This window comes from Aythya marila, assembly GCF_965140915.1.
Source record: "Aythya marila genome assembly, contig: HAP1_HAP1_SCAFFOLD_199, whole genome shotgun sequence".
In the NCBI taxonomy this organism is placed as follows: Eukaryota; Metazoa; Chordata; class Aves; order Anseriformes; family Anatidae; genus Aythya; species Aythya marila.
In genome coordinates, this window is record NW_028137630.1 from 179,290 (window position 1) to 203,985 (window position 24,696).

A 24,696-nucleotide genomic window follows, 5' to 3' on the forward strand; every position below is an offset into this window, starting at 1 on the left:
AGAGGCCTTGCTGAGTGACCACCTAAGGAGAGGAATTTAATCCAGAAGGCAGGAAAGAAGAGCAATGCCCCGAAAGAAGAAGCAAGTCTTGTCTCTCAGCCCTTTGGTGTCCCAAGCAGCAGTTGCCATGGCCAAGCTTTCCCAGCCCAGCTGCTGCCAGCATCTCCCCAGCTTGCCATTGCCACCTTCCTGGGTGAGGCGCGCGCGCATTTGCCATTGGCGCTGTTGCCATCCCTGTGAGTGGCAAGCCCATCCCCTAGCTCCAGCACGAGAGAGGGGAGAGGGCAAGCGAGAGGGGCAAGGGCTGAGGAGCGTGGCTGAAGCTGGAGCAGGTGCCTGCAGAGGTCTCTGTGCCTGCCTGGGTGCTGCGGGGGCCGTCGAGGAGAAGCCCGAGGTCGGTCACGGGTAGCTGGAGCCTGGCACTGTCGGCGGGGCGCTGGGCATGCTGCTGGGGCTGCTGGAGGTGGGCTGCGGCTGCACACAGGCCAGCTGGCACGCTGGCCCCAGCGCCTTGGCCCTGGCCCCCAGCGGCTGCAAAGTCTCGCTGGGGGTCTTTGTCCCCGGCTGCTGGCGCTGCAGCGTCCTGGCCCCGCTGGCCTGGGGACAGAGCCTGTCCTGGGGCCGCACGGCACGGGGCTCCCCACTCGGAGTCTCCGGCAGCAGCCGCGCTCTGCGGGGAGGTGGCGCCGCTGCTCCTTGCCCCCCTGCAGCCCCCGGGCTTCGCGCTCTCTTGCTGGGTGCCGTGGTGCTGTTGATCGCCAGCTGCTGCCCGCTGCTGCCTGCTTCCCTGCTGCTGCCAGCCACCGTGCTGCTGCCACCCGTCTTCCCCTGGCACGGTCTCTTGCGGCCTTGGCCAGCCTGGCCCAGCAGCGTCTTCCTCTCCTTGCCGGGGGGGTTCTCTGTCGTCGGCCTCCTGTGCTGGCAGCTCTGCGCTGTCCCGGGGGTGCTGCTGGGCGCAGGGCGCTTGGCCCCCCGCTTGGTGCCGGTGGACGCAGGGGCAGGCGGGGGGCTCTTGAGGGGACCCAGGGGGCGTTTGGGCAGGGGTCTCCTATGGTCAGTGCGGCCCTTGGGGTTGGGGCGTTTCTTGGGGGAACTCGGGGGGGATTTGGGCTGGGGTCTACTAAGGGCACTGGGGACCTTGGGGTTGGGGCGGGTCTTGAGGGAACGCTGGGGGGGTTGGGGCAGGGGTCTACTAAGGGCACTGAGGAGCTGGGTGTCAGGGAGGCTCCTGGGGGGACTCAGGGGTGGACTGGGTAGGGGGCTCCTAAGCGCACTGGGCAGGGGACTGGCTGCAGGGCTGAGCGGGGGGCTCACTGCTGGCACGACGGGGGACTGCAGCGACAGCCCACCCTCAAGCTTCTCGGGGCGCAGCCCAGGGGTTGAGGGGACCTCACCGAGGGCTCCTGTGGCTTCCAGTCCCTGCGTGCTCGGCTCCTCGATGTCCTCGCAGAGGTCGGGCAGCTGCGAGAGGAAGCGGCTGAGGGCAGGACTGCTGGGCAAATCGGGGAAGGCGTCCTGGGGCTCCACGGCATCGAGCCAGCTGAGCAGCTCCTCCATGCCGGGGATGGGGATGTCCAGGTCGGCCAGGAGCTCGTCCTGCATGTGCTGCAGCTGCTGGCTGTCCCCTGCCAGCTCTGGAAAGGCCTCGGCAAAGGCATCAGGGCCCAGCTCGGGCAGCTGCGGGGGCTCCTCAGGCACCTGCGGGGCTGTCGCCGCTGAGGACGAAGCAAGAAAATCCCCCAAGACGGGCGATGTCAGCTTTCCCATGGCCCCTGGGTGTGGGGCGCCCAGCGGCCGGCTGTGCCAGCCCCAAACTCACCGTCAGGCGTCGCCGTCTGGGTGCTGGCGGTCCTTGGAGCCTGGGCAGGCTTGGGGGCAGTGGGGCCGGGCAGCGGGGGCCCCTGGTCCTCGCTGAGCCCCACGGCGTGCAAGCAGGGCTCCGGCAGCTGCCCCCGGCTGCTGCTCAGGGTGCGGGGCGTGGGGAGCGCCTGCCCCCGCAGCGGAGGCCCCGGGACGAGGGGTGGCGGGGGGTTGCGCTGGGCGGGGGCCTGCAACAGGCAGGTGCCTGCGGGGTGCAGGAGCTCCCCATGGAGCACGGCCCTGGGCCCCAGCCCCAGCGCATGGTGGGGTACCAGTGTCCCCGTCACCATGGGCTGTCCCCACTGATGGACGGGGGCACAGGGAGGAGCGGTGTGGGGGAGCTGCCCCCCGGCGGGGAGCTGCACCAGCTGCAGCTGGTGCCCCATGGTTGGGAGCTGCACCAGCTGCAGGTTTTGCTCCACAGCGGGGAGCTGCACCAGCTGCAGGTTTTGCCCCACAGCGGGGAGCTGCACCAGCTGCAGCTGGTGCCCCACGGCGGGGAGCTGCCCCACAGCAGGGAGCTGCCCCCCGGCGGGGAGCTGCCCAAGCTGCAGGTGGTGCCCCTGGGCTGGGAGGTGCCCCCCAGGTGGCAGCTGCACCCCGGCGGGGAGCTGCAGCACCTGCCCCTGGACCCCCGGCACCACGTGCCAGACGGTGGCCTGGGGCAGCGCGGAGGGGAGGGTGGGTACCTGCGGGGGCTGCAAGGGCAGCGCCGTCGCTCCGGGGAGGGAGGGCAGCAGCCAGGCAGCCACCGTTGGCGGCACGGCTGGGACGACGAAGGGGGAGTTTTGCGTCTGCGCAAGCCGCGGAAGCCGTCTGGGGAAACCCTCTGTGGGAAAAAGGCCGCTGGGCTGAGCTCTGGGGCGCTGGGCTCGCCAGCAGGGCCGCAGCCCCGGGAGGAGCGGGAGCCGGCTGCTGGACCTGCCATGGTGGCTGGAGAGTGGGGCGGTTGCTTGGGGAACCCGGGCAACGGGGGTTCCGTCCCAACGGCTCACCAGCCCCTCGCCGACATCTTGGGGAGGACTGCAGGCTTTGGACCCAAGCAGGCTGCCCAGCGCAAGACTTGGCCATGTTCATTAGAACATGACTAGCCTGTAAGCCTCATGGCATCACCTTCCATCTTGACTGCTGAACCTCCTTGCTCCCTACTATTTCTTTGCCAAGATACAGCTGTCCACATTTACTTTTCCTACTTGGCTGGACTGAATTTAAGAAGGGAGCTTGCAACTCTTCCTCTTGTTTGCCACTTCATCATCAAACCAAATGAAAACCATTTGCCTTTAACCTCTTTATTTCAGGCCTTCTTTCCTAGTGGCCATTCAAAACTGGGAAAAAAATAGTCTACCAAGTGGGGTTTTTTTTTGATTTGATAATAAATCTGCAGACTGTTAAGTCATCAAGCACTTCAAGACTGTTTGAAATAATCTCGAGATTAATATAAAAGGAATTCCTCACACACGCTGCGGCCGCTTACCTTTAGTATAGTCGTTGGATGCGATGGAGCAGTATTTCTTGCTTTCGCCTGCACTGGAAGTCTTCCCTTCCTTGTAAGGTTGTTTACTGCTCTCACTTCTGCATTACTGACATGAAGAGCCATCTGGAGGATGGGATTCTTCCTTCTTCTCCCGCGTTATCTTCTGGAAACGAGGATCTAAGTGTTCCAAGGAGCCTTTTGCTTTCCTGGTGTTTCTCCTTCTTTTTCTTCTCCTTTTTCTTCTTTTTCTTACGCTTGCGATTGGCATTGTCAAAGCGGAGCGCACAGAAACACAAATCATGAAGTCTGAAAGAAACATGCAAGTTAAAAAGGGAAAAAAAGATGTGGCACTTGTTGCCTATATGAAACCTGATTTATTTTACCACAGGTGATGATTTGCAGCATGTCAGCTATTTTGTGGTGCTTTGTGCACACGCAACTTACTTTAGATGCAGCAAACTTAAGCCGTCAGATTGAAGGACCATAGGTCCTGGTTTGTACACAGATCATTAACAACGGCTAGCTCTGGAATACGTGCAAGCAGAAAAAATCTTTTAACCTAATCTGGAATGGTGTACGGATGTGATTCGAACTATGTGGTCCAAAGCTAGTGCTCTGACACAATTCAGCAAGAGCTTTCCTGTCTTCACTGATCAACCTAACAACATGATCCCCAGCCAGCTGGTGCTATCTAAAGAACTTAGAAACCACCAAGAAAAAAAAAAAAAAAAAAAAAAAAAAAAAAAGGAAGACATGAGAAGCACCCAGAAAAGAATTAGGATAAAAAATGCGGAGTATGCTGGAATCCTTGCTTACTTGGAATCCTTCTCTCCATCTTTATCCTTAGACTTCTTTTTCTTCCAGAACTTGTGATATTTTTGCATTTTTTTCACCACCTACAAGCTCCTTTTCTATCTTTCTGTCTTTCCTTTCTATTTCACTTTCACTACCTTCTGCACGGGTATATTTTCTTTTTCTGTTTCCTTCTGTTTCAGTTTTCTGGCGACAGTTCTCCAAATGAGCTGACACAGGTGGAAGCGCATGTCTTTCACGAGAATGTCTTCTGGAATGTTGCTGAGGTACCGAGCAACGATGCAAGTCTGCTCGGGGTGTGCTAAAGCGACGTACATCTTCCTCTCTCAAGAGGGAACCGTGAGGCCATCCGCTTTTGTAATGATAATGCTTATGTGACCTGCTGTAGTAAGTTGCAGTCGATCTGTCAAAGGCTGAATCGCCGTGAGAGAACTTTCTCTCTCTACTGTCTCCTGTCGCATGAGGTGAATAGTAATCCTTGTAATAGCCACATCTTTCCCATCTCCGTGCTTCGTCTCGATAGTATCTTTCTCTGCTCCAACTTCTTTCCCCTTTGGATCGGTAGTACCTATTGCTACCTTGTTCTGATCTTCCTCCGCTGCCAGATCTGTACTTTGAATATTTGACTGCTCTTCTGCCATTCTCAGGGCTGTTTCTTTCACGAGGGAAAGATCTGTACCTGCTTCCCTCCCAGTACTCCTGCTTGTGACTCTTTTGCTCAACAAATTCCACGCTCTGAGAACACCTCCTCTTGCTGGAAGGACCTGCTTTTTGACTCTCCTTCTCTTCACTAGGAGCATGTTCCCTCTTGCTTCGGTAATGCTCTTTCTCAGTGGTTTTAGTCTTGTCCTTTGTATCTTGGCGTCTATCTGCAATAGCTAAGGAAGAAAGATTGTTAGAGCTACATTCAGTGTCAGACTCGAGAGAGGAAGTTTGCCGCAATTTCTCACCAGGCTCAGAAGAGTCTTTGCCGTACAAAACATTTTCTTTTGAAATGAGGTCACGTTCTTTTGATCTTCTTGGTTTCTCCTTGTCTCCACGGTCATCACATTGGTACTGGGCGAGGTATTCATCATTCCCAGGAGATTTCGGAGGTTCCGCAACACTGCATAAAATAAAAACCCATTTCTCACTTCTGCTGAAGGACGTGAATATTAAGAGTAAAACCTTCCAACGTCGAGCAAACAAACAAAAACCTCCGGACTACAGGAACGCTCGCAAAGATATGCCATTTAGAAACCTCTCCTGTGATTAGGACACCTTCTTCAGCTCCCAGAGAAAGTGCTTTTTCCCCTCTTGCTTCTGAAGCCATTGCACTAAAAAAGCAAACGCATCTGTCTCCTTCCACCTGCTGCTCTGAGAAAAAAGGCATAGGGGCGAGCGGGGAACAGCCAGTGTTTCTCCAGACAGTGGAGAAAAATGGAAAAACATTCTATAAAGGAACACAAGTTCTCCTTGAGGCACCAACCTGCATCAGAGTGATATGCTCAGTGCTGATCATTAGTTCTGTTCGTGACACTGGACACACAGTATGGAATTGTACTAATTTAAATCCTTCCATTAAATACTATTAGTAGACAGATAAAACTGTAACGAACTTCCATAAAGTCTTGTCTTAATCAGACTGTGCTCATTTTACCTCATTTCCTCTGACAAGCTGTTCAGCTGGCTGGCTCTGAAGGACTCCGTGATGACTTCTCGATTGACTGAAGGCATAGCTCCAGGCATCTGCAATTAAAACGCACAAGTCAGCAGACAAAAAAATACTATTTGTAGTAGTACTGAGGACTAGTCTTGTCAGAATGTCTCCATTAAATGGTAAGCAAGACCGCTGTCAGTTGTATGCATTATCTACACTTCAAAGATAACCCCAACTCACCCCCCAAAATCTACTTTAGGAAACTTAGGAATTTTTATCTCAGCTGAGCTTAAGTTGACAAGTTCTAATGTAAGCTCAGGTCTGCAAATTCTAAGGGGATAATACCACAAAGCCTTACGATCACATGTGTGCTGTGTTTTCTCAGTATTTCACCTGAATTAGGAACACAATAAACACTCCCGAATACATCGTAGGTGAGAAATTCTCGATGGAGCAAATCTATGTTTCAAGCAATCCATTTGTTTTAGAAAAGAACATCTCAGAAGGTTTAACAGGTTCAACTCGGCAAGTGGAATCATCAAGTTTCAGTCCGTTTTCTTTAGATTCATTAACTAACCTAATAGCACCATTTAGTGAATCTGTTTTTGGCAGCTCATGCTGGGATCTTCCTTTGTCAGCATTCTGACAGGAAGAATCGGAATGCTGCAATGTACGGACTACCTTTCCAACCAAAATTCCATTAGAGGACATTGCATTGCATTTCAAATTCCTTTGAAATAAGCCCTTTGACTCCTCCTCAGATTTTCCTGAAGATTCTGCACCATAAGGGACTGTGTTATCAGAGCTGAGTTTAGGATTTTCATTCACTGTTGGCTCCACAAAAATTTCATCAGAAACTTTTTTGTTTGTTTGCATTTGCTTCATTTGCATTACCGAATTTGTAATTGTGGATGAAGGAACAGCCTGGTAGAGATCTTCATCCTCCACAGCACTGCTAAGAAAGTCAGGCTGTGACACAGTCTGACGAGCAGGCAATTTATTGTGAATACTGATGGTGATCTTCTGTTTTCTTGACGTATCAGTCATTGAAGGCCTGGTAATTGCCTGGTTTTGAACACAGGCCATTGGTGGTGCTGAAGATGGCCTTTTTAGGGTGACACCAGTGGTCTTTGTGTCCTCTTTTATGGATCCATTTCCATTTAAACGGCTTGAATTCTGTATTTAAAAAGAAGAAATTGCAAGATGGATTAACGCAAACACTGCATGTAACATTTTGAAACACAAAACTCTCCTACTGAGTGTTTCTACAAATGGTCTTAACACCTAAAAAGATGCTTAAAACCAAACAAAAAACCCCACACCAAACCCCAAACCCACTAGCAGTTTGGTGCCGTTATCTGCCCTCCCGCTTCCCTGAATTACCTTAATCATATGAGGAAGAAGTCGTGGTCCCAGAAATCCAGCCTGCTTACTATTAGCCCCCTGCTGACCAGGAGGGAATGAACAGGGATAAGATGGTGCTGGCAAGTAAAACGCACGTTCTCCAAGTGTCAAATCATAGCGCCTTCAGAAAAGAGCAGTGATCGTAGTTTAGTTTTTCTTTCAGCCTACTCTTGGATTAAATCCCATCCTATCATTTTAGAGGAACAGCTCATACGATATGGAAGCCTTCTCTACAGAAGGCTTCGCCAAGACTACAGACTGAAAAGTAGAGAACAGTCTTCCTACTAAGACTATCACTTGCAGAGCAATAATTCATTCTTACACCACAGATGACCTTCATTTCTCTCCTTCTCTAAAGTAGCCAGCTACAGATAACACATAGATAGCAATTTACACAAGTGCTGCAGTTTAAGGCCAAGCAACAAAAGATAATAAACGACACAGAGAATTTCAGGTTAGACAGAACTGAATTAGACAAATAATAATCTTCTCCTGGGATAGCAAGAAAAACACTTGCAAAACAGAAAAATATCAATAACAGGAAAGTAAATCTCTTCTGAACACAATTTAAGATTTGTTATTACCTGATATAAAAAAGTATGTAAGCTTGCTGACCAAGAACTCTTTTAATGTCAGTACGCACTACTTTAGCATCATTCATCTGATACCAAAGTCCATTACCAGCCTGCAAATAAAGACAATGATTTCTTTAGGTGAATTGCACGTTTTCCAATTGAAATCACGGATAGGAACAAAATACACACATGTCAAATAAAAATATAATGAAATCTTTTTCCCTAGAAACAGTAGCTGCTAGTCATGCTTTAATTGGTTTGCCAGCACAACCTTTACCCTGTTAGAAATGCTGTTGACTTCTACCTTTACATAGCATATATAGTGTCCTGAGTGACAGCTGACACCGTGATGTACCAGCACCGCGTATAAGGCATAGAGCAGTGGTTCTCCCATTGACTGCGACATGTAGGCTCTCAGGTCCAAATACTCCGGATATTTCACCTCCTAAAGAGACATCAAGAAGATAGAAAAATTATCCCAGAGTACTTCGTGGACTAGCCAGAGAAAAACACTTCCAAAAAACACAGACTAGAATTGATTTCTAGAATATATTTCTCGAATATATTTCTTGATTCACTACAAATAAGTCTTCCCATAAACAACGGTTAAGACTAGAAGTTGCAGAGAACTGTTTCCTGATGAATCAGCCTTCTCAGAGGAAAGCATATGCTTCTTGTCAAGCGGGAACTTTATTGATATTAAGAGAAAGAATAAGCCATAGTCGTTAGTCTACAATTATTGTCTGAAAATATTAACAACTTTCAGCTTTGGGGGATGTCCCATTACACAATGATATAGTTGCATTACAGTGGTAAATATACCTTGTTGATCTTTCCACCTGTGAAATCTGCAAATCTTTTCAGTGATATTGTGAGAACCTTGGAAGAACGGTGTATGGTAAATCTCTTGGATGCAGGAACCATCTTTTTACACCTTAAAACCAAGCAGAGATAAGTGTTTGAAGGCATCTTCTTTTTTCGCCCCCAAAACAAACTCCTTTTAATGTCTCACGCATGCCTATGCTATTTGAATGATATTTACTTGCATAATAGGTTGGTCTTTTTTCTTTTCATAAACCCATGCACTGCGTGTCAGGTTTGTTAATACACAGAAGAAGGTCAATTTTCCCAACAACTCAGAGCATAGCGGGAACAGGAATCTCTCACAAAAGGGTATGACCAGGTTGGATGGCAAGGTACCATTTCTTGGTCTACAAAAGTGGCTATTTGAACTCCAATCCTGGATACATTCTTTCAGCTTTCAAGGGAAATACAAATACTGAAAGCGGAACGAGAGAGCCTTGGTCCCCAGGGCTAGAAATTGCAAATAATCTCCAACATAGGTCGACTATCAACATCAAAAATACAACAGAAGCACATGGTCATTCTACAGGAGGGAGACATTTAACAGTAGGAAGTCTTCATGTACTGAGCTTGTCTGGAAAGACACTGAAACCATCTGCCATCCTTTGAAACAAAATAGTTCAGTTTGACACATTGCCCGCTCCAAGGTAGGACCTACGGTGTAAGCAGTGAAAATTAGCCACTAGCCCAGAGAACAACGGAAACTGGGCAGTTTACATCAAGAAAAGTACTGTCGAGAGCTAATAAATAGAAAGAACAAAAGTAGCTCTTTTTGAATTCTGATGGCAAAATACAAGCCAGAGAATTGCAAACCCATAGGGAATGCCTATGAACAAGACTTCCCCCCTCCAAGGAAACAAAAATCCAAGTCTTTTATAAACTTCCACAAAACTTGTAAGTAGATCCAAAGTTTAGAGGTAGTCCAACAGAGTCATGCAACATAGAAAACTGACATCTAGGATTAAGACCTAATTCGTCAAAATCTTACTCGCTACATTTATAGCAATTCTCTCCATCCAGCTCTTCAGGTTTCACAAAGAGTTCCAGAGCTCTGCTAACAGACGAAACCGCCTAGAGCAGCGAGAAAGAAGAGCGCAAAGTCACCGTAATTCAAAATTCCAGAGACATACTAGTAGTTTATAAGAGAATCTTACTAACATACTCAAGCGATCTACTAGGAGCACTGTGAAGAAGGAGGCAGAAAGAGCATGCTCAGCATTGACCTCACCTGGAAGGCATTTGACTTTGGAACAAATACTTTTCCAGTAGCCTAGACAGCATCTACAGTGTGCTTTGTCATCAATACTGGGGACAAATTCATCAGTCTAACAATTAGATGTATATTGAGGTAGAACAACAAAGAAGTATGACAGCATTATAATTTTTGCAGAAAGAGAATTCTTTCCCCTTAAACCCAATGCAAATGTGGAGACTATTTACATGGGTTCCACGGAAGGACAAAGTCCAATCCACTTCCTTAGCACCACCAAGCTCTTACGTTTTAACATTATATGTGGTTTGGTTTTTTAAGTTAAACAAGTTTAATTTAGAAAGTTATGCATGTACTTAAACATCATGAATTATATTTAGAAAACATCTTACCTTTATATCCAAAGTGATATCAAGAAATGCCTCATACGTATCCGAAACTGCTTTGCAATTCAAGCACTTCACTGGAAACAAAATATAAATGCTTAACATTATGTGAAGGAGACTAACTGTCCAAATTCAAGTTGTTGACAGATACTACTTTAGACAAACTACAGACTGCTTTACTACCGACAAAAGACACAGATCAGTTCTAAGGACAGGAATATTTTTTCAAGTACCTCTCGATCTTAGAAATCCTCCAAATATTTGATGAATGATGGTGGTAGCTTGAGAAGATCTGTCCAATCTGGAAATAAATTATAATCAGACCTCAGAAGATTTAAGGCACAGAATTAACTCTTCAAAGAGTTTGATGAAAACCAAGGATGATGTAGACTTGCGTTGCTGATAGTAAATAAGGCACTAAAAGGTGCTAGAGATCATTTCTGAGAGTAAATAAAGGACTAGAAGGTGCTAGAGAATGTATGAAAGTGAACTTGTTTATGCTTACTCGGTGCTTCCGTTCAAGCACGCTTCCTGCATAGCATCAACAGTATAGCGCAAGAACTCGTGTGCGTCTTCTTGACTGCCAAAACGGAAATGTTGTCCTATTCCTAAATAAGAAGATGATAGTATTGACCTCATTTAAAAATGAAATCATTCTTGTATTTCTAAAATCTCTCTTCATTGGAGTGTTAAAACCACTTAGACACATCAAATAATTATTTGAAGATTACAAGCTATCGAAAAGAAACACATCTGAAGCCACTTACGACTGAGATTACTGATAACATGCGTAGGCTCGATGGCATCAACAGTGCAACGCAGGGCCTGGTTAATGTGAGTCTCCATCGTGCACATCATGCAAAAATCTTGTTCACGACCTGAAGAGTGAAAGAACAAAGCATCCCAGTCCAGCGAAATATCCAGAACTACAAACATCTAAGTACAATTTAAACTATAGATACAATATCCACTCTCCTTGCTACATTCTATTCTCCCAAGATGCCAATGTCCCAACAGTCTTGTAACATTTCATTTCACACAACTTGACAGAAGAAAAATATCCACTAAGCCTGTATTCAAATGCATGTTGTGATGAGAAATCTAAAAGACTACTGCAAAGTCGCAGTTGTAAAGGCTGACAGGAATGTGAACTCCACAGGCTGCAAAATGTATTACTCTCTAAAATTACTACCAAATGCATTACTGTCCAATGCACTTCATTATTCCCATGAAGCAATAAATGATCCTTTAATAAACAAACAAACAAACAAACAAACAAATAACTAACTAAATAAATAAAACATGGTGCATTAATTGCACTCCATATGCTATTCGGAGCCCACTGCTAATACAGTGCTCAAAGCCAGCTGCTACAGGTAAAATCAGGCAAATAAGCTTATCTCACAGAATCACTGCTGTTCTTTCACCTTCAGAGCTATCCAACAGATTCAAAATACTGTTAGAAAGTACTCACATGACTGGCTGTGCTCAAGAGAAAGCATGTAATTGGCAAGTGGGGGTGTGTAGGTCAAACACTGTAGAGTAGCATTAAGAAAACATGTGTTGCCAAGATTGTACAGGCCAACTCCAACACTTTGTGTTTCTCGCCAATCCATACAAATCTTCTCAGGTGGAAAAAGAATGCTCTGTGGCGGAGCAATTCCATCATTAACGACTGCAAGAAAGTTAAATTTAAAAAGAGATCTTGTTTGTTTGTTTCGAAGAAAGGTATTTAAAAAAATACTATTCTGCAGGAGCACCTAGAGGAGCTAGCTACAATCCAAACCAGAAAAACTTATTGCAGACAGCTTTAATACCACCAAATTCAAATTGGCTGGTCAACACAATGTTTTGGGGAAAAAAAAAACAAAAACAAAAACAACTTTAGTCAACCATTTTAATTTTTCTAAGGCAAGGCTAACTGCCATTCTGTTTGTAGCACCTAATGCCAAGTTCCTCTCCATCTATAATCTTTAACCTGATTAACTCAACTACTGTTTTTTTCCTTATTATAACTTAAACCACAAACTTAGACTTGAAATTATACGGTAAAAACGTAAAAACTAGGAACTAGGAATGACGGTACCCCTACAGATACCAGATTTTTTCCTGAGCAATGTTATCCTTCAAAAAACCTGTGAAAAATGGAAGCTGTGAATAGCAACAATCAAACACTTTTCTCTGCAAAACAGAAAAGACATGGAGGAATCTGTGCATTACAAAAAGCTCCCCGTATTTCTCTGTTGACTGTAAATATATCAAAATTAATTTCTGTAACATCAGTCACTTCAGTTGCCTTAGGGGATTCGCTTTTGAAGTCTTTCTTCACAGTAGTCCCCTTCTCTATCAGTGCAACAAGTAAGAACTGCATTTTCTACTTTTGCTTTGAAGACAATGGAGGCAGGATAGAACGCACACTTACTTAGATCTCTTGGGGCAAAAGCCTTAGATTTTTCAGATGATCTACAGTAAATAGCACCTCCACGTCCTTGGGCCACAGAGACTTGGCTTGAATCTTCTGCAGGCACTATCCGGCCCCAGTTGGCGGTGCGTGACATCAGTATTTTAGGACTTGGTTTCTTGGATTTGCCAGACCGCCTTGAAGAGGGCTTTTTAGGCTTTGAAGATTTGGGCTTCTTAGCTACGGTCATTGTTCACATCTGCGACAGAGACAGTAGTTCTGGTTGACGTAAGACTATCAAGAAGCACTCCAAGAAGAAAAGAGTAACAGAAGTCCTGTCACTTAATCTCAAAGAAACAGCCTTAAGAACTAAATCGCTGGTATGAATGATTTAAAAAGAATCCCCAAACTAAACACACAAAGTGAAAATTTCCATCTAAACTCTATCAGTATTACTTTTCGCTTCTGCAGAACTAGTGGCTGATGCCATTTCTTTCCCTTCCGTAGGATTTTAATCCATTACAACTCTGGAGTCTTTTTAATATAAAAATGTAGAAGACATTCTCTGAGGGGAATCAGTTATTTATTGATTTCCGGAGTTGCGCAATTATCTGTTAATTAGTACCTATGATCTAATAGATAATTGTTGCAATTATCTATTGCTGGCATTAGTAACGGAACACTATTACTTCACTGCCTGCGTTTTTCTGTTTCGTCTGCACAAAGGTACCCAGAACTCACTGCTACTTTTCTTCTGTCTTTCCAGGGCTCGCCCTCTACCTCACTGTCTACTGCACCAGTCATGAGGGGTTTGTTGTGATTCTATAATGAGCCTAGCTTTTAAATACACCTTTTCTGGGCGTCACTTGTTGATAGCAAGTTAATCTGTGAGGGCTCCTCAGTCTACATCATGCGGTCGCTTTTTCCAGGTGAAAAAGCGGAGCTGTAAGTGGCAGTACACCAAAGCCCTGGCATGCTGAGATCCAAGAGGAGAGATGTTTGGCCCTCCTTTTCACTCCTGGGAACCATATACCTCAAAACCCACAGAGGATGGGCTATATCTCAGAGAAATCTTGGGAAAGGAGAGCATGAAGAGCATGTTTGCAAATTTATTTCTCCCTGGGCTTCTTCTGCTTCTCCAAGAAAGACGAGTTTGAATATAACTTTGGCAGCAGTACTTCTGGTGTTTTACTCCTACCACATTTAAAACTCCTACGACAAACTGAAAAGTTAGACTAAAAAGCAGCTCTTTCCGTTCTCCTTTCTAAAGTTGCACGCTTTCCTCATGCAAAACAACAGGGGAATGTAAGCTAGAAACGGAAATGCTGAATGTAAAACAAAACAAAACAAACCTCAGCCCTCCAGGACAAAAGCCAATAACTGCTACAAAGTCCTTTTTAAAATGCTGATTAGGTTTCAAGGTGATACCGCTTTAAATAAGTGTAGTTGTGTGTCCATAGGCAGAAGCTGAATAATGACAGGATGAACTTCTATACTTCATGTTTTGTTACTGTCTTACTGTAGCACACAGGGACTTGTTACCTTTAGGGAAACCACTAACCTCATGGAGGGTTTAAAACATAAGCTAGTTTGTTATACCAAAATGACGGAGAGAACAAAGCATAAAGTGCTTTCAGATTTCTAGCACGCCTTGATTGCTGTCCATTAAACTTCAGACACGTTAAACAAAACACAGTAAATAAGAAAACTCCTAGTCCCACAGCTGGCAAATTGTGTGCAGAGGTTGTAATTAGAACTTTTTTGCCTTGACGTTTTACATTTAAAATTGATTTTAAATCCATTCTATACACACTTTCCATTCCTGAAAAAACAATACGCAAACCTGACAAATGCATTTACATGAGAAATGAAGTCGTCCTTGTCCGATTGGAAGACTAAGGTGACAGCTCCTGGGCTCAGGGATAAGCTCCGATCTTCACCAGTGACAGCTCCTTTTTTAGGATTGAAAGGGAAAATGTTTCAGCAACACATTGGAAACATACTTAAGGGACAAGAAACAAAATCAAGACTGCAGTGAGAAGGAGAACAGAAAAACAATACTGGGGAAAATGAAAAGGGAAGGGAAGGGAAGGGAAGGGAAGGGAAGGGAAGGGAAGGGAAGGGAAGGGAAGGGAAGGGAAGGGAAGGGAAGGGAAGGGAAGGGAAGGGAAGGGAAGGGAAGGGAAGGGAAGGGAAGGGAAGGGAAGGGAAGGGAAGGGAAGGGAAGGGAAGGGAAGGGAAGGGAAGACCTTGATCTTTATACTGACCAATGAGATAAGCCTTACACATTTTTAAGTTTATTTTTGACAACTGATTGAGGTGTTACCAGCTATTAAGTACGATTCAAGAGCAAATATTAACACTAGAAAGAAGAAATCCGATCCACCACCACTGTTTCAAAATACATCCATTTCTCATTTGGAGATGACGTCTCTCTGGCAAGGTAGTAGAAAAACTGTAAATACCGATAGAGCTTCCTCTCCCGATGTTCCATATACATACCGATGCTGTTCCTACACCTACGCTCTGAGCATAAATTTATGTTGACATGAGTGACAAGAGAGGGTGTTACTCCTCTCTTTGTTTGCCTTGAGAGACACACCTCTTGTCCATTGAAAAGTAAATTCAAGATTCCAGATCACTTAAGACAGTTGCTATCCCCCCATTCAGAGTTCTGCAGCAGCACTCTTCAGATGTGTTTAGCAGTCTCTTTAGAAAATGTTATCACTTAGGACCTGCTTCTCAGTAGGTCCACGTTTGGCCTCCGCTTAGCAGAGAGTCAATCCCAGCTTAAGCTTTCGTACAAGAGCCCCTTCACGAAACGGAGTTGAACCCTGACATAACTGAGTTGAACCTTTAACCTTGAAGCTTCCTTAAAGAAGAAAGCAGCACCCAGGCCAGGAAATAGAAATTAATCGTCACTTTACCCTGAAACGCAGTGGGCTATTCTGTGCTGGCAGGATTGCTGCCGGGCTGGCCGACGAGGCGGCGGGCAGCTCCCCGGGGCCACAGGGCCTGGCACAGGGAGCCGCCGGGGGTCTCCAAGGTCCGGGAACAGCGGCAACAGCGGCAACAGCAGGGACAGAGGGGACAGCAGCGACAGCAGCAGCCACCTCAGCCGGGGCCGTCTCCACAACCGCCACAACGGCCTCGGAACGCCGCCGAACTCGGAGCTCCAGCGTGACGCCTTGTGAACCTGGCCGCGCTGCTCATGGCTAAAACCAGAGCGTTTCCTCCGGCGTGTGTTTACTGTCGGTGCCGGATCGGCCCTCACCCCGAGCTCTCCCTGCCGGGAGGGCTTTGGGGTTGGGGTTTCCCTCCCGCCGCCGCCGCGGGCAGGCCCCGCGCGCAAGGGGTCCGCGCTGGGGAGCAGCATCTCACCCACGGCGAGGGACCGAGGGCACGACATGAAAAAGCCCCGACACGAAAAAGCCACGACATGCGGCCGAGGCGGCGGGGAGACGGCTCTGAGGGAGCTGCCACTTCGCCCCGCCGTCCTCCCCTCCCGGGCCGCCCCGCCGAGCCCCGTGCGCCTCAGGTGCTGCGCTGAGGGGGTGGCTGGCTACTGAGACAGCTGCCCAGGGCACTGCTCATGGCACCGAGCCTGACGGAGGTCAACAAGTGTTGAACAATGCTCTCAGACATCGGGTCTCACTTTGGGGTGGTCCTGTGTGGAGCCACGAGTTGGACTTGGTGATTATTGGGAGTCCTTTCCACCTTGGGATGTTCTCTGATTCTAGGTCAGCAATCCAGTAGCTGATGAGAAGTGTGGAGTCATTCAAAGGGAAGAGAGAGCACAACACTTCTCGTTTGCAGAAGCGGCTATTTGGTAACCAAACCGACGATTCCTTTGCTTCTAGAGCAACTAACAGCAGGGATCCGCTTTACAATAGAGGGAAAAGAGTCGTTGGCATGTCATGTGAAGTAACCTTCAAATCCCAGAGGATGATTTTGTTGGAACTTTATTCAGCTGAAAACACAGAAGCCTTGCTTTTGCTTGTGTTAGTTACAGCTCCAGTTTACTTTGGTTGGGAGGGAAGGCATTCCAGGCTAATGTGCTGTACCTGTTCCTTCAGCTCATTGTCCATAAACGGAGGAGCAAACGAAATCAGTTTAATCTCCATAAAATGCAGCAGACAAAGCGGAGTAGAGGGCGATCTAGCACTTAATTTTTCCTGTAAGCAGGAAACCCAGAACTCAACAACACTTTTCAAATCTTGTCCTGCAGTAAATGACCAGCTGAGTGAAGCTTGCATTTAGAGGATGTGCTCCTCCAGTAGACGGAAATAGCTTTTCCTCTTCACAAGTGCAACTGAGTGGTGGACTGGCAGCTACGTGGTTAACTAGTTGTGCCAAAGGGGTTGTGTTGAATGCACAGAAAAATATGCAGGAATAAATAAACAGCAGAGGGTTGTCTGTAGGCATGACACCGAGTACAGATGTTGTCTGCAGGTTCGTGCAGAGTGCACCGCGCCAATAAGCACCCAGAGTCGGAATGCACACGAAGGTCTTTTAATTATATAATTACTTATAGAACTCTGCAGAGTCAGGCACTTGGCCATCTTTCGCAAAGCAAGCACACCTCTGACTCGAATCACCGTCATTTATACACAGGAAACTTGTGAAAACTCTCTCTTTGGCTCCTTTGGATTGGTTATTACAGCTCACCTAACTTATCTCCACTGAGCTTGTGCATTACAGAGGAATACCGGGGGGGAGGGGGAACAGGAGAGGGGGGACACACACCGAATCCCACATTAGCATAGATTAGCATTTTGACAGGTGTGATTTTTAATGTGCTAATGACCCTTAATGAGAAAAAGGTTACTAGAGGTCAGTCTGGAGCTGGTGTTCTCCTTCCTGTTTTTTCCCTTTTAGCCCTTCTCTTCCTTGCTTCTGCTAGCTCAAGGCTACCTGTCTCTCTCCTTCTTTATTTTCTCAGCTAAAAGACTGCACAAGCTACACGCCTCCCTATTTGCTTCAACATTTCCTTGGTTTTGTTTTTGTTTTTTTCCCAGCTTTGGGACGACACAGGTGTGGTTTGATATTTGCCAGTATAGCTAAAACTCACGCCAGTCTGCTCACGCACAGTAAGTAGTAAGATTTAAGGACTGGTTTCATCGGCTTCTTCCATACTAACATCCTTCTTATGTTTTAGATATGCTGTAGTTAAATCTACACTAAGTTACTACTTGTGGAGTAATCGCCTTAAGCGACTAGGCATCATAAGCACACCTCCATCCCAAAAGCTACCCGCCTCCAAGGTGCAACCACCCCTCACTGAGCACGCCCTCGGAATTTCTCACAGTCTGTACCTTTAAACGCAAGTGAGATCATTTCTACCAAGCACAACCAAGATATGCATGACTAGAGTCACTCAAGCTCCACCTTAAAGATAGAAAATAATACCAATTGCTTTAAGAGAAAGGGGATGTTAGGGAAGATACTATCAGGAAGGATTCCTTCTGACATCACTCGACAGGCTGAGCCTCTCACTCCCCCACCCCCACTCCATTGGGACGCCGTGGGGTAAGATCTGAACGCTTGCTTATACCAGGCGTCTCTGTGGAATCTTAGAAATCTCTAGAGTTTTGATGCTTTTTAATGTCTTAATACCTAGGCTGTGTACCTGTGCATTTCATGCATGCTAGCTTGCTTTTGCAGACAGTGAATTTATCACTGACAATCCAAAGAACCTGTGTACCTGTCGCCGTAAGAAATTGCACTTAATTGCATTCTTCCTAGCTGTGAGAGTTCTCCTTGAATGCGACTAGAGCGAGGCCGTACTGCGTTGTTGCTGAATCCGTGACCGTGATAGTTCAGCACCCTGAATCCGACGGGACCCATGACGGTCAATCGGCTACACCCCTTAACGCGACACTACTAGACGAAGAAGATGACAGGGCTTGCATGCACTGCATTAGGCTTTGCATGTGAAAACACCCCCAAATAATGTCACGTACACTTAATGTTTTTAAAGGGAAAAAAACAGGAAGGTGTAGTCTCTCTGTAAGCTACAGCCCTACATAGTTAAGGCATCAGCATTCATTCCTTTGCTTGATAGCAAAGTATGAACATACAGAAGAGTTAAATATTTTCTTTGCATTCTTAAAGGCGATTTTTCAGACTTGGGCTTCAGTTGTTGGAGTTGAAGAAATCAGTAGACATCCTTACTTTTACGTTAAGACCAAAATCTTTATCTAAGATTGTGTTATCTAACGCAACTAAACTCCCACCCCCACATGGTTTTTTTGTAACTTCGCAATGATCTTGCTGCAGTCCCACTCTGATGGTCTTTCAGTAACATGCAAACTGCCGTGGCAGATTCTGTTACAGTGCTTTTCTATGAACAGTGTGCATAACACTCAAGGTAAAGCCCCTCATTTCGCAGTGGGGACATAAAGTGTTTCTTTGGACCCTGCTGCTTCTGTTAGTACTCATTTTTTCACAAACTTGTTGAACCTGAGCCGTGCCTACTGAGCCAACGAATGCTTTGATGACACAGTATTTTGTCAAAGCAGTTTTGCTTCTTGGAGCTACAGAAGCAGCTCTGGCTACGTGATAGCGAATTGTGCTGCATTGGCAAAACCAGACTTAGCTACAGACTTACAACACTTGCTAACTCGATCTATTTCAAATCTCATTTTAACTTTAAACGACAATCAGTTTTGTGGCTCCTGTCTTACTAATTTGCCTTGTTTTGCATGGAAGGGCAGCCTGTGAATGTTTTGCTTTATTGCATGCTTCAAAAAAAGGCTGAGGAAGAGACTGGAGGAACCTTTTCTATTCTATGGACTTTCCCCCGAGAGTGTGGAATTGCAGGCTACTTGGATGAATGTTCCAATGTGAGTAAGGGAGCAGACCTCAGCCAAAGGAGGTGGAATCCTTGCTTAATAGTAAGTATCAGTGTGGGGACATCTTTGCTTAACGGGAGCCATTTAAACTCTTCATAGAAACAAAATAAGCTGGACATCTTATGCTTGGAAAGCAGTATGGTTACACAGCTGCTAACATAATGACTTGAGTCTTCTGCTCTGCAACTTCAGGTTTTGTTTTCAAGAAGTGCATACATCAGTTTAAGCTTTGGACAAGGAGATTTGCAATGCAAATAGTGATAAACCAGAATCAGCGGCGCTGACGAGTGTAATGGTGAAATGCAGCAAATCAAGTATTCCTGGAGAAATGTGAGATTACAAAACTAGCAAGCCATGAAGCACTTTTGTTGCTGTTGTTGTTTTTTAAATCAATTCTTATATGCTGAAATAGCACCTTCAAGAAAATCTGTTTATCTAGCCAGGTAACGGTGTCTCCCTGTAAACAGGAAGGAAATGCCAGGAGCAGCCATACCTCTTTGCTGTCAAAATAAAGAGCAAGTCGAGGCCAACATCATGCCATAGTGCAAAGGCTTGCGAAGAAAGATCATTCTAAGAGGTCTGCAAGAAAAGATGACTTACTTTGTCATAAGTTTGTCAAATAGAATGGACGAGTTAGTAGTCGAGTACCGACTGTGTCCGACTCTACAGCTGCGGCGCAGCTCCAAGTCCCTGTTTTCTCCGTGGACTCGTCTCACAGTTTTTGCACCAGCTCTACTCCTCAATGTTCTGGTGACTGAAACGCAGAAACAAAGGATTTTGAAACAGTGAAGATGGGATTCTCCTTATTTCACCGTTGCTCTTGTAAAATGGAAACAGACAGACAAAAAAGGCACCCTGAAGTGGATTGAGTTTTCTTTACATTTCAGATCAGAAGTTGGTGTCACAACCACTGCATTCCACTAATTTATCGCTCTGCACGTTTAAACTGTCTACTTAAAACTGGGACCTGTAGGGAAATTTTTAAAGAGACTGAAAGCTAGACAGACAAAAACAAACGTGCAACTTTTGTTCCATGCAGGAGGGAAATCTACTCCACTTATTTCTGTCTTGGAAAAGTGAGAACAATCAACACCTTTCTCTAAGGTGTTTTCACTCCATTCATGTCAAACTGTATCTAACAGTGCTCAAAACAAACACTAGGACATTGCAAGCCTCTTCCTAAGAGGTGTATGTTTGATTACTCTGTTTATGCATGCAGCACTTCCATTTCCTGCATTAGGATCTAACAGCTCAAGGAGGGAAGAATCGTTTCAAGAGAAACACCCAAACACCACATAACTCAAACTCGTGCTTTTTAGAAAAAAGCCTGCCCATTGTTTGCCATACAGCACCCTTTGGCACAGGTTGGTTGCTTGCACTGTCATTAAAAGAGCCAAGAGGACAAGGGGAAGGGAAGAGCTACACCGCTGTGCTGCTAGGATCACAGCTAAGGTTTACTTTTGTGCTTGCCAGCTATAAAACTGAGTTTGAACTTACCAAGTATCGATTTACTTTGCACAATTAGAACAGTTTGCTTTGTGCCTACCAAGCTGCAATTCACACTGCTCCCTCCCCAAGGAATTCATAAAATCTCCTATTTGCACCTACCTCTCTTCACAGAAAAGTCACTGAGGAGTGAATTCAGCTGACTACAGAAGGCTTTGGGGCCAAATGAAAGCCATGGAGTGACCAAGTGCCATCCTCTTCAGTAACCTGCGCAAATAGGTATCGCGGGGACTTACAGCCACTTACCTGTGCTATATTCTTTTTTTCGTTCCAATTTTGGCTTTCTCAACTGCCTACATTAAGAAAGAGGACACGGCAGAGAAGGGAGAAAAGACTTGTTGTATTAGACCCATCAAGGATGGGAAATTTCACCATGTTTACAAGCCAGTGCTCCATGGTATACAAAGAGAAGCCTGTAGGCCTCACGCAGGATCCACATCCCAAGTCTGTTGCGTGCCATATACACGCGGTTCTGTATGTACCCACATTTCCTAGCTTGCTCATGTTGAATTCTCAAAATTATGAGCAATAGCACCCAAGTGGAAAAGATACATGTCCTGGTTTCAGTTAGGACAGCGTTAGTTCTCCTCCTAGTAGCGGGTAGGTTGCTATGTTTTGGCTTAGAATGTGTGAAAGGATGTTTAGAAGATTGCTGATACCACCCCGATGTTTCAATTGCTGCAGAGCAGTACTTACAACAAGCCAAGGACCTTTCGGTGTCTCACTGTCCTACTGGCGATCAGAATCGGCGCACAGCAACAGCTGCGAGGGGACAGACTCAGGATGGCCGACCCCAGCTGGCCAAAGAATTCTATGCCTTATGGCAACACGCTGCACCATGGATAGGGCGGGGCAGCCGGGCTGCTAGGGGTTACGCTGGGCACTGGTCAGCGGGTAGTGAGCAACTGCATTGTACATCACTTGTTTTGTACACATTACTAGTAGCAGTACTATCATCATCACCATCATTATTATTATTTTCCTGTCTTAATAAACTGCCTTTATCTCAACTCGCGGGCTTCACTGTCCCGTTTCTCTCCCCCATCCCAGAGAGGGAGGTGGGAGGGTTGCAGAAGGGCTGTGTGGTGTTTAGCTGCCGGCCGGGTTAAACCACAACAACACCTCAAAGGGGTTGGGGAAAAAAACAGGTTTTTTTAGAAAAGCAGAAGACTTTCACTGAGAAGAGGGATTCTAGTTTTAAGGTACTGGTACGCCATCAGCATGCTCATAGGCCTCTGCTGATTTTAGCCGGAGGTTTATCAGGCCACAACTCACTGCACATGCTTTCTCTCTTGCTTTTCAATCTACAAATCGAACAGAGATTGAACATATAGAAATACAGTACCTTGAAAAGCATCTTCTCTTGACATTTCCCCTCAGTACCGCCATACTTTCTTCAAAGCTGGAGACTGAACACCGCAGGATGCTTTTGCTCATTGATCTTAAACGGTGTCTGTTGAAACATTCAATACTGGGAGAAGAATAATCCTAGGGAAAGAAGGAAACAAGAATATATTTATGTGAACCACGTAGACTCAGATAAAGAAATTCTGCCTCACGCAAGTTTAATTGACCCTCCTGACTTGGTAGTGGGGCAACTAATGGCAGGCAGACACTGAAACGCTGCTGTGCTCAAGAAAAACCGGGAGAGAAAAAAAAAAAAAAAGCTTTCAAAACTAAAGCTTCCCTTTCCCCACCGTTTTCTTGTGGATAACTTAAGCTTAATATCCTTGGAAAAAAGATATTGCAGCAAAACCTTTCACATAAACTTAGTGTTTCGTGAAAAACTACAACAAAAACAAAAAACTTTATATTCAAATGAATTTAAATTAAAAAAAATAAACTAATTAATTTAAATTAAAAAAAAAAATAATTCAATTGACTGTTCAGAGGAACAGTCAAGCTTGACATTATACATCCTAGAATTAAAATCTAGTTTGAGTTTTTCTCCCATCTCCAGACCTTGCTAAAGATGCTTATTAGGAGCTCTGTCAAAAAAAGTGTAAGGCTTGTTATATCAAAGCTTCGAACCCTTCTTACTGCCCTTGACCTTCTTCACATTGCTGCTCCTACAAGGGTGAGCACTATCATTTTTAGTACGGGAGGGAAGCTGTGATATCCTTGAGTGGGGGGTCGTTCTGTTTACAAAATGAAGTTCCAGTAAGAGTACATCAAATGAACCAACTTTCTTTGAACTTTAATTCATCGCTATATTGAATGAATGACCTCTGGATTTCTCTCTCCCATTTGGAAGTCAATTTGAAAACAAACTACCTCTGCCATAAAGAGCCAGGCATCAGAGACACCTGTTGCGCCTCAAGAACAGAGAAGGTATGAACGACAAGAGCAGCTGAATAAAATGCAACTTGCCATTAGAAATGGGTGTACTGGCATCTACAGGTGCCGCTGGCATCTCCTCATCTGGTTTCTCGTCTTCAGTAGCAGGGTTCTGCTGTGGTGACTTGGAGTTGTCGCATGGAGCACACGCTGCAGAGGTGCGACCTTGCAAGAAAGAATAGATACCAAAGATCTTCGTCGTGCATTTTCAGTTACAAATGCAGAGACAAGTCTTCAAATCCTTAGCGTTAAAGCACGTACCTCTTTTCTCACGAGATTCTTTAATTTGTTCACAAAGTCGTCTAAACTCTGTATCCATTTCGTTCCTCACCATTGAATATGCAGTGTCTTGCAAAACATAGGCGCTGTGACTATCTGAAATTTTACACACTTTAACTGAATGTTGTCTACCAACCAATGAAACTGTTTTGATCACAGAAAAAAATTGCTTTCTTCATAGGTTTGTTCCAAAAGGTTCTCTCAGTGAATATTTTCAGCATAACAACATCGAAGTTAATTAAAACAAAAGCACTAGTTCCTTGGGAACACTTATATCACAATTCCATGCCCAAGTAGCAAAATGATAAAATATTTACAGTCTGGACGTCCAAAATCATCTAATCCATCCGAAGTCTATTGTCCGCACACAGCATTTATCCATCTATATGTTTGACAGATTTTTTAAACTAGGGCTAAAAAGCACATCCTCACCTGTAGATCTTTGATCCGGGTAGTACTCGAAGGCATTGTTACAGATTAGATCGATGTCCTTCAGCTAGTCTCCTGCAGCGAGGTACTGGCGCGAGTCAATTTGAGTCAGAACTGTTGAAAGATCCATCGGCTCTTTAATCCTTGTGGCATAGTCAGGTACCTGCAGATCAAATACAAGCATTCAGAGGTTTTCTTAACCTTGCACACTGTCTACCAAAATTATTCTGAAGACTTTAAATAAACGACTTCCTAAAAACTCTGAACATTTGCGATGCATCAGAAGATGCTGAAATTAACCAGTTTGTTTCTCAAAAATGGAAGGGCTTTTTCATTTTTCATTAGAGCGGCCACGAGAGGACAACAAGAAGTAGGGAGGTCAGAAGCACGTGCATGGTAGAGAAGAAACACTGAGGGTGGGAGATTCATTTCACTTTGCTTCAGAAAATCACAACAGTGAAAGCTGAGCAAGCCATCCGGCATTCTCTTTGTTGTCGACATTGAGGAAAAGGTGCATGAATTGCACCTGTGAAGTACCTATTGCAGGCATCTACTTTAGAATGAGATAACTGGGCCCTGAGGTGCTCATTTCTTCCCTCAGAGCAGAAGAGGAGCCTAATGACCAGTTCAGATGAGGACATATGTATCTGTCTAGATTTTTCACA

The 24,696-nt window shown here is 45.5% G+C and overlaps 1 protein-coding gene across 1 annotated transcript; it reads right to left on the reverse strand.

Moving 5' to 3' along the window:
- Positions 1-6,245: 6,245 nt before the first annotated feature.
- On the reverse strand, positions 6,246-12,876 carry LOC309890679 (ubiquitin carboxyl-terminal hydrolase 42-like; the record flags this gene model as incomplete). Its single annotated transcript, XM_082785106.1, has 12 exons — positions 6,246-6,962; positions 7,170-7,311; positions 7,775-7,875; positions 8,070-8,210; positions 8,588-8,699; positions 9,618-9,700; positions 10,232-10,302; positions 10,459-10,526; positions 10,731-10,833; positions 10,993-11,103; positions 11,700-11,900; positions 12,648-12,876. 12 exons carry the CDS (start codon positions 12,874-12,876, stop codon positions 6,246-6,248), a joined length of 2,079 nt encoding a protein of 692 aa, XP_082641232.1.
- Between the last annotated feature and the right edge of the window lie 11,820 nt (positions 12,877-24,696).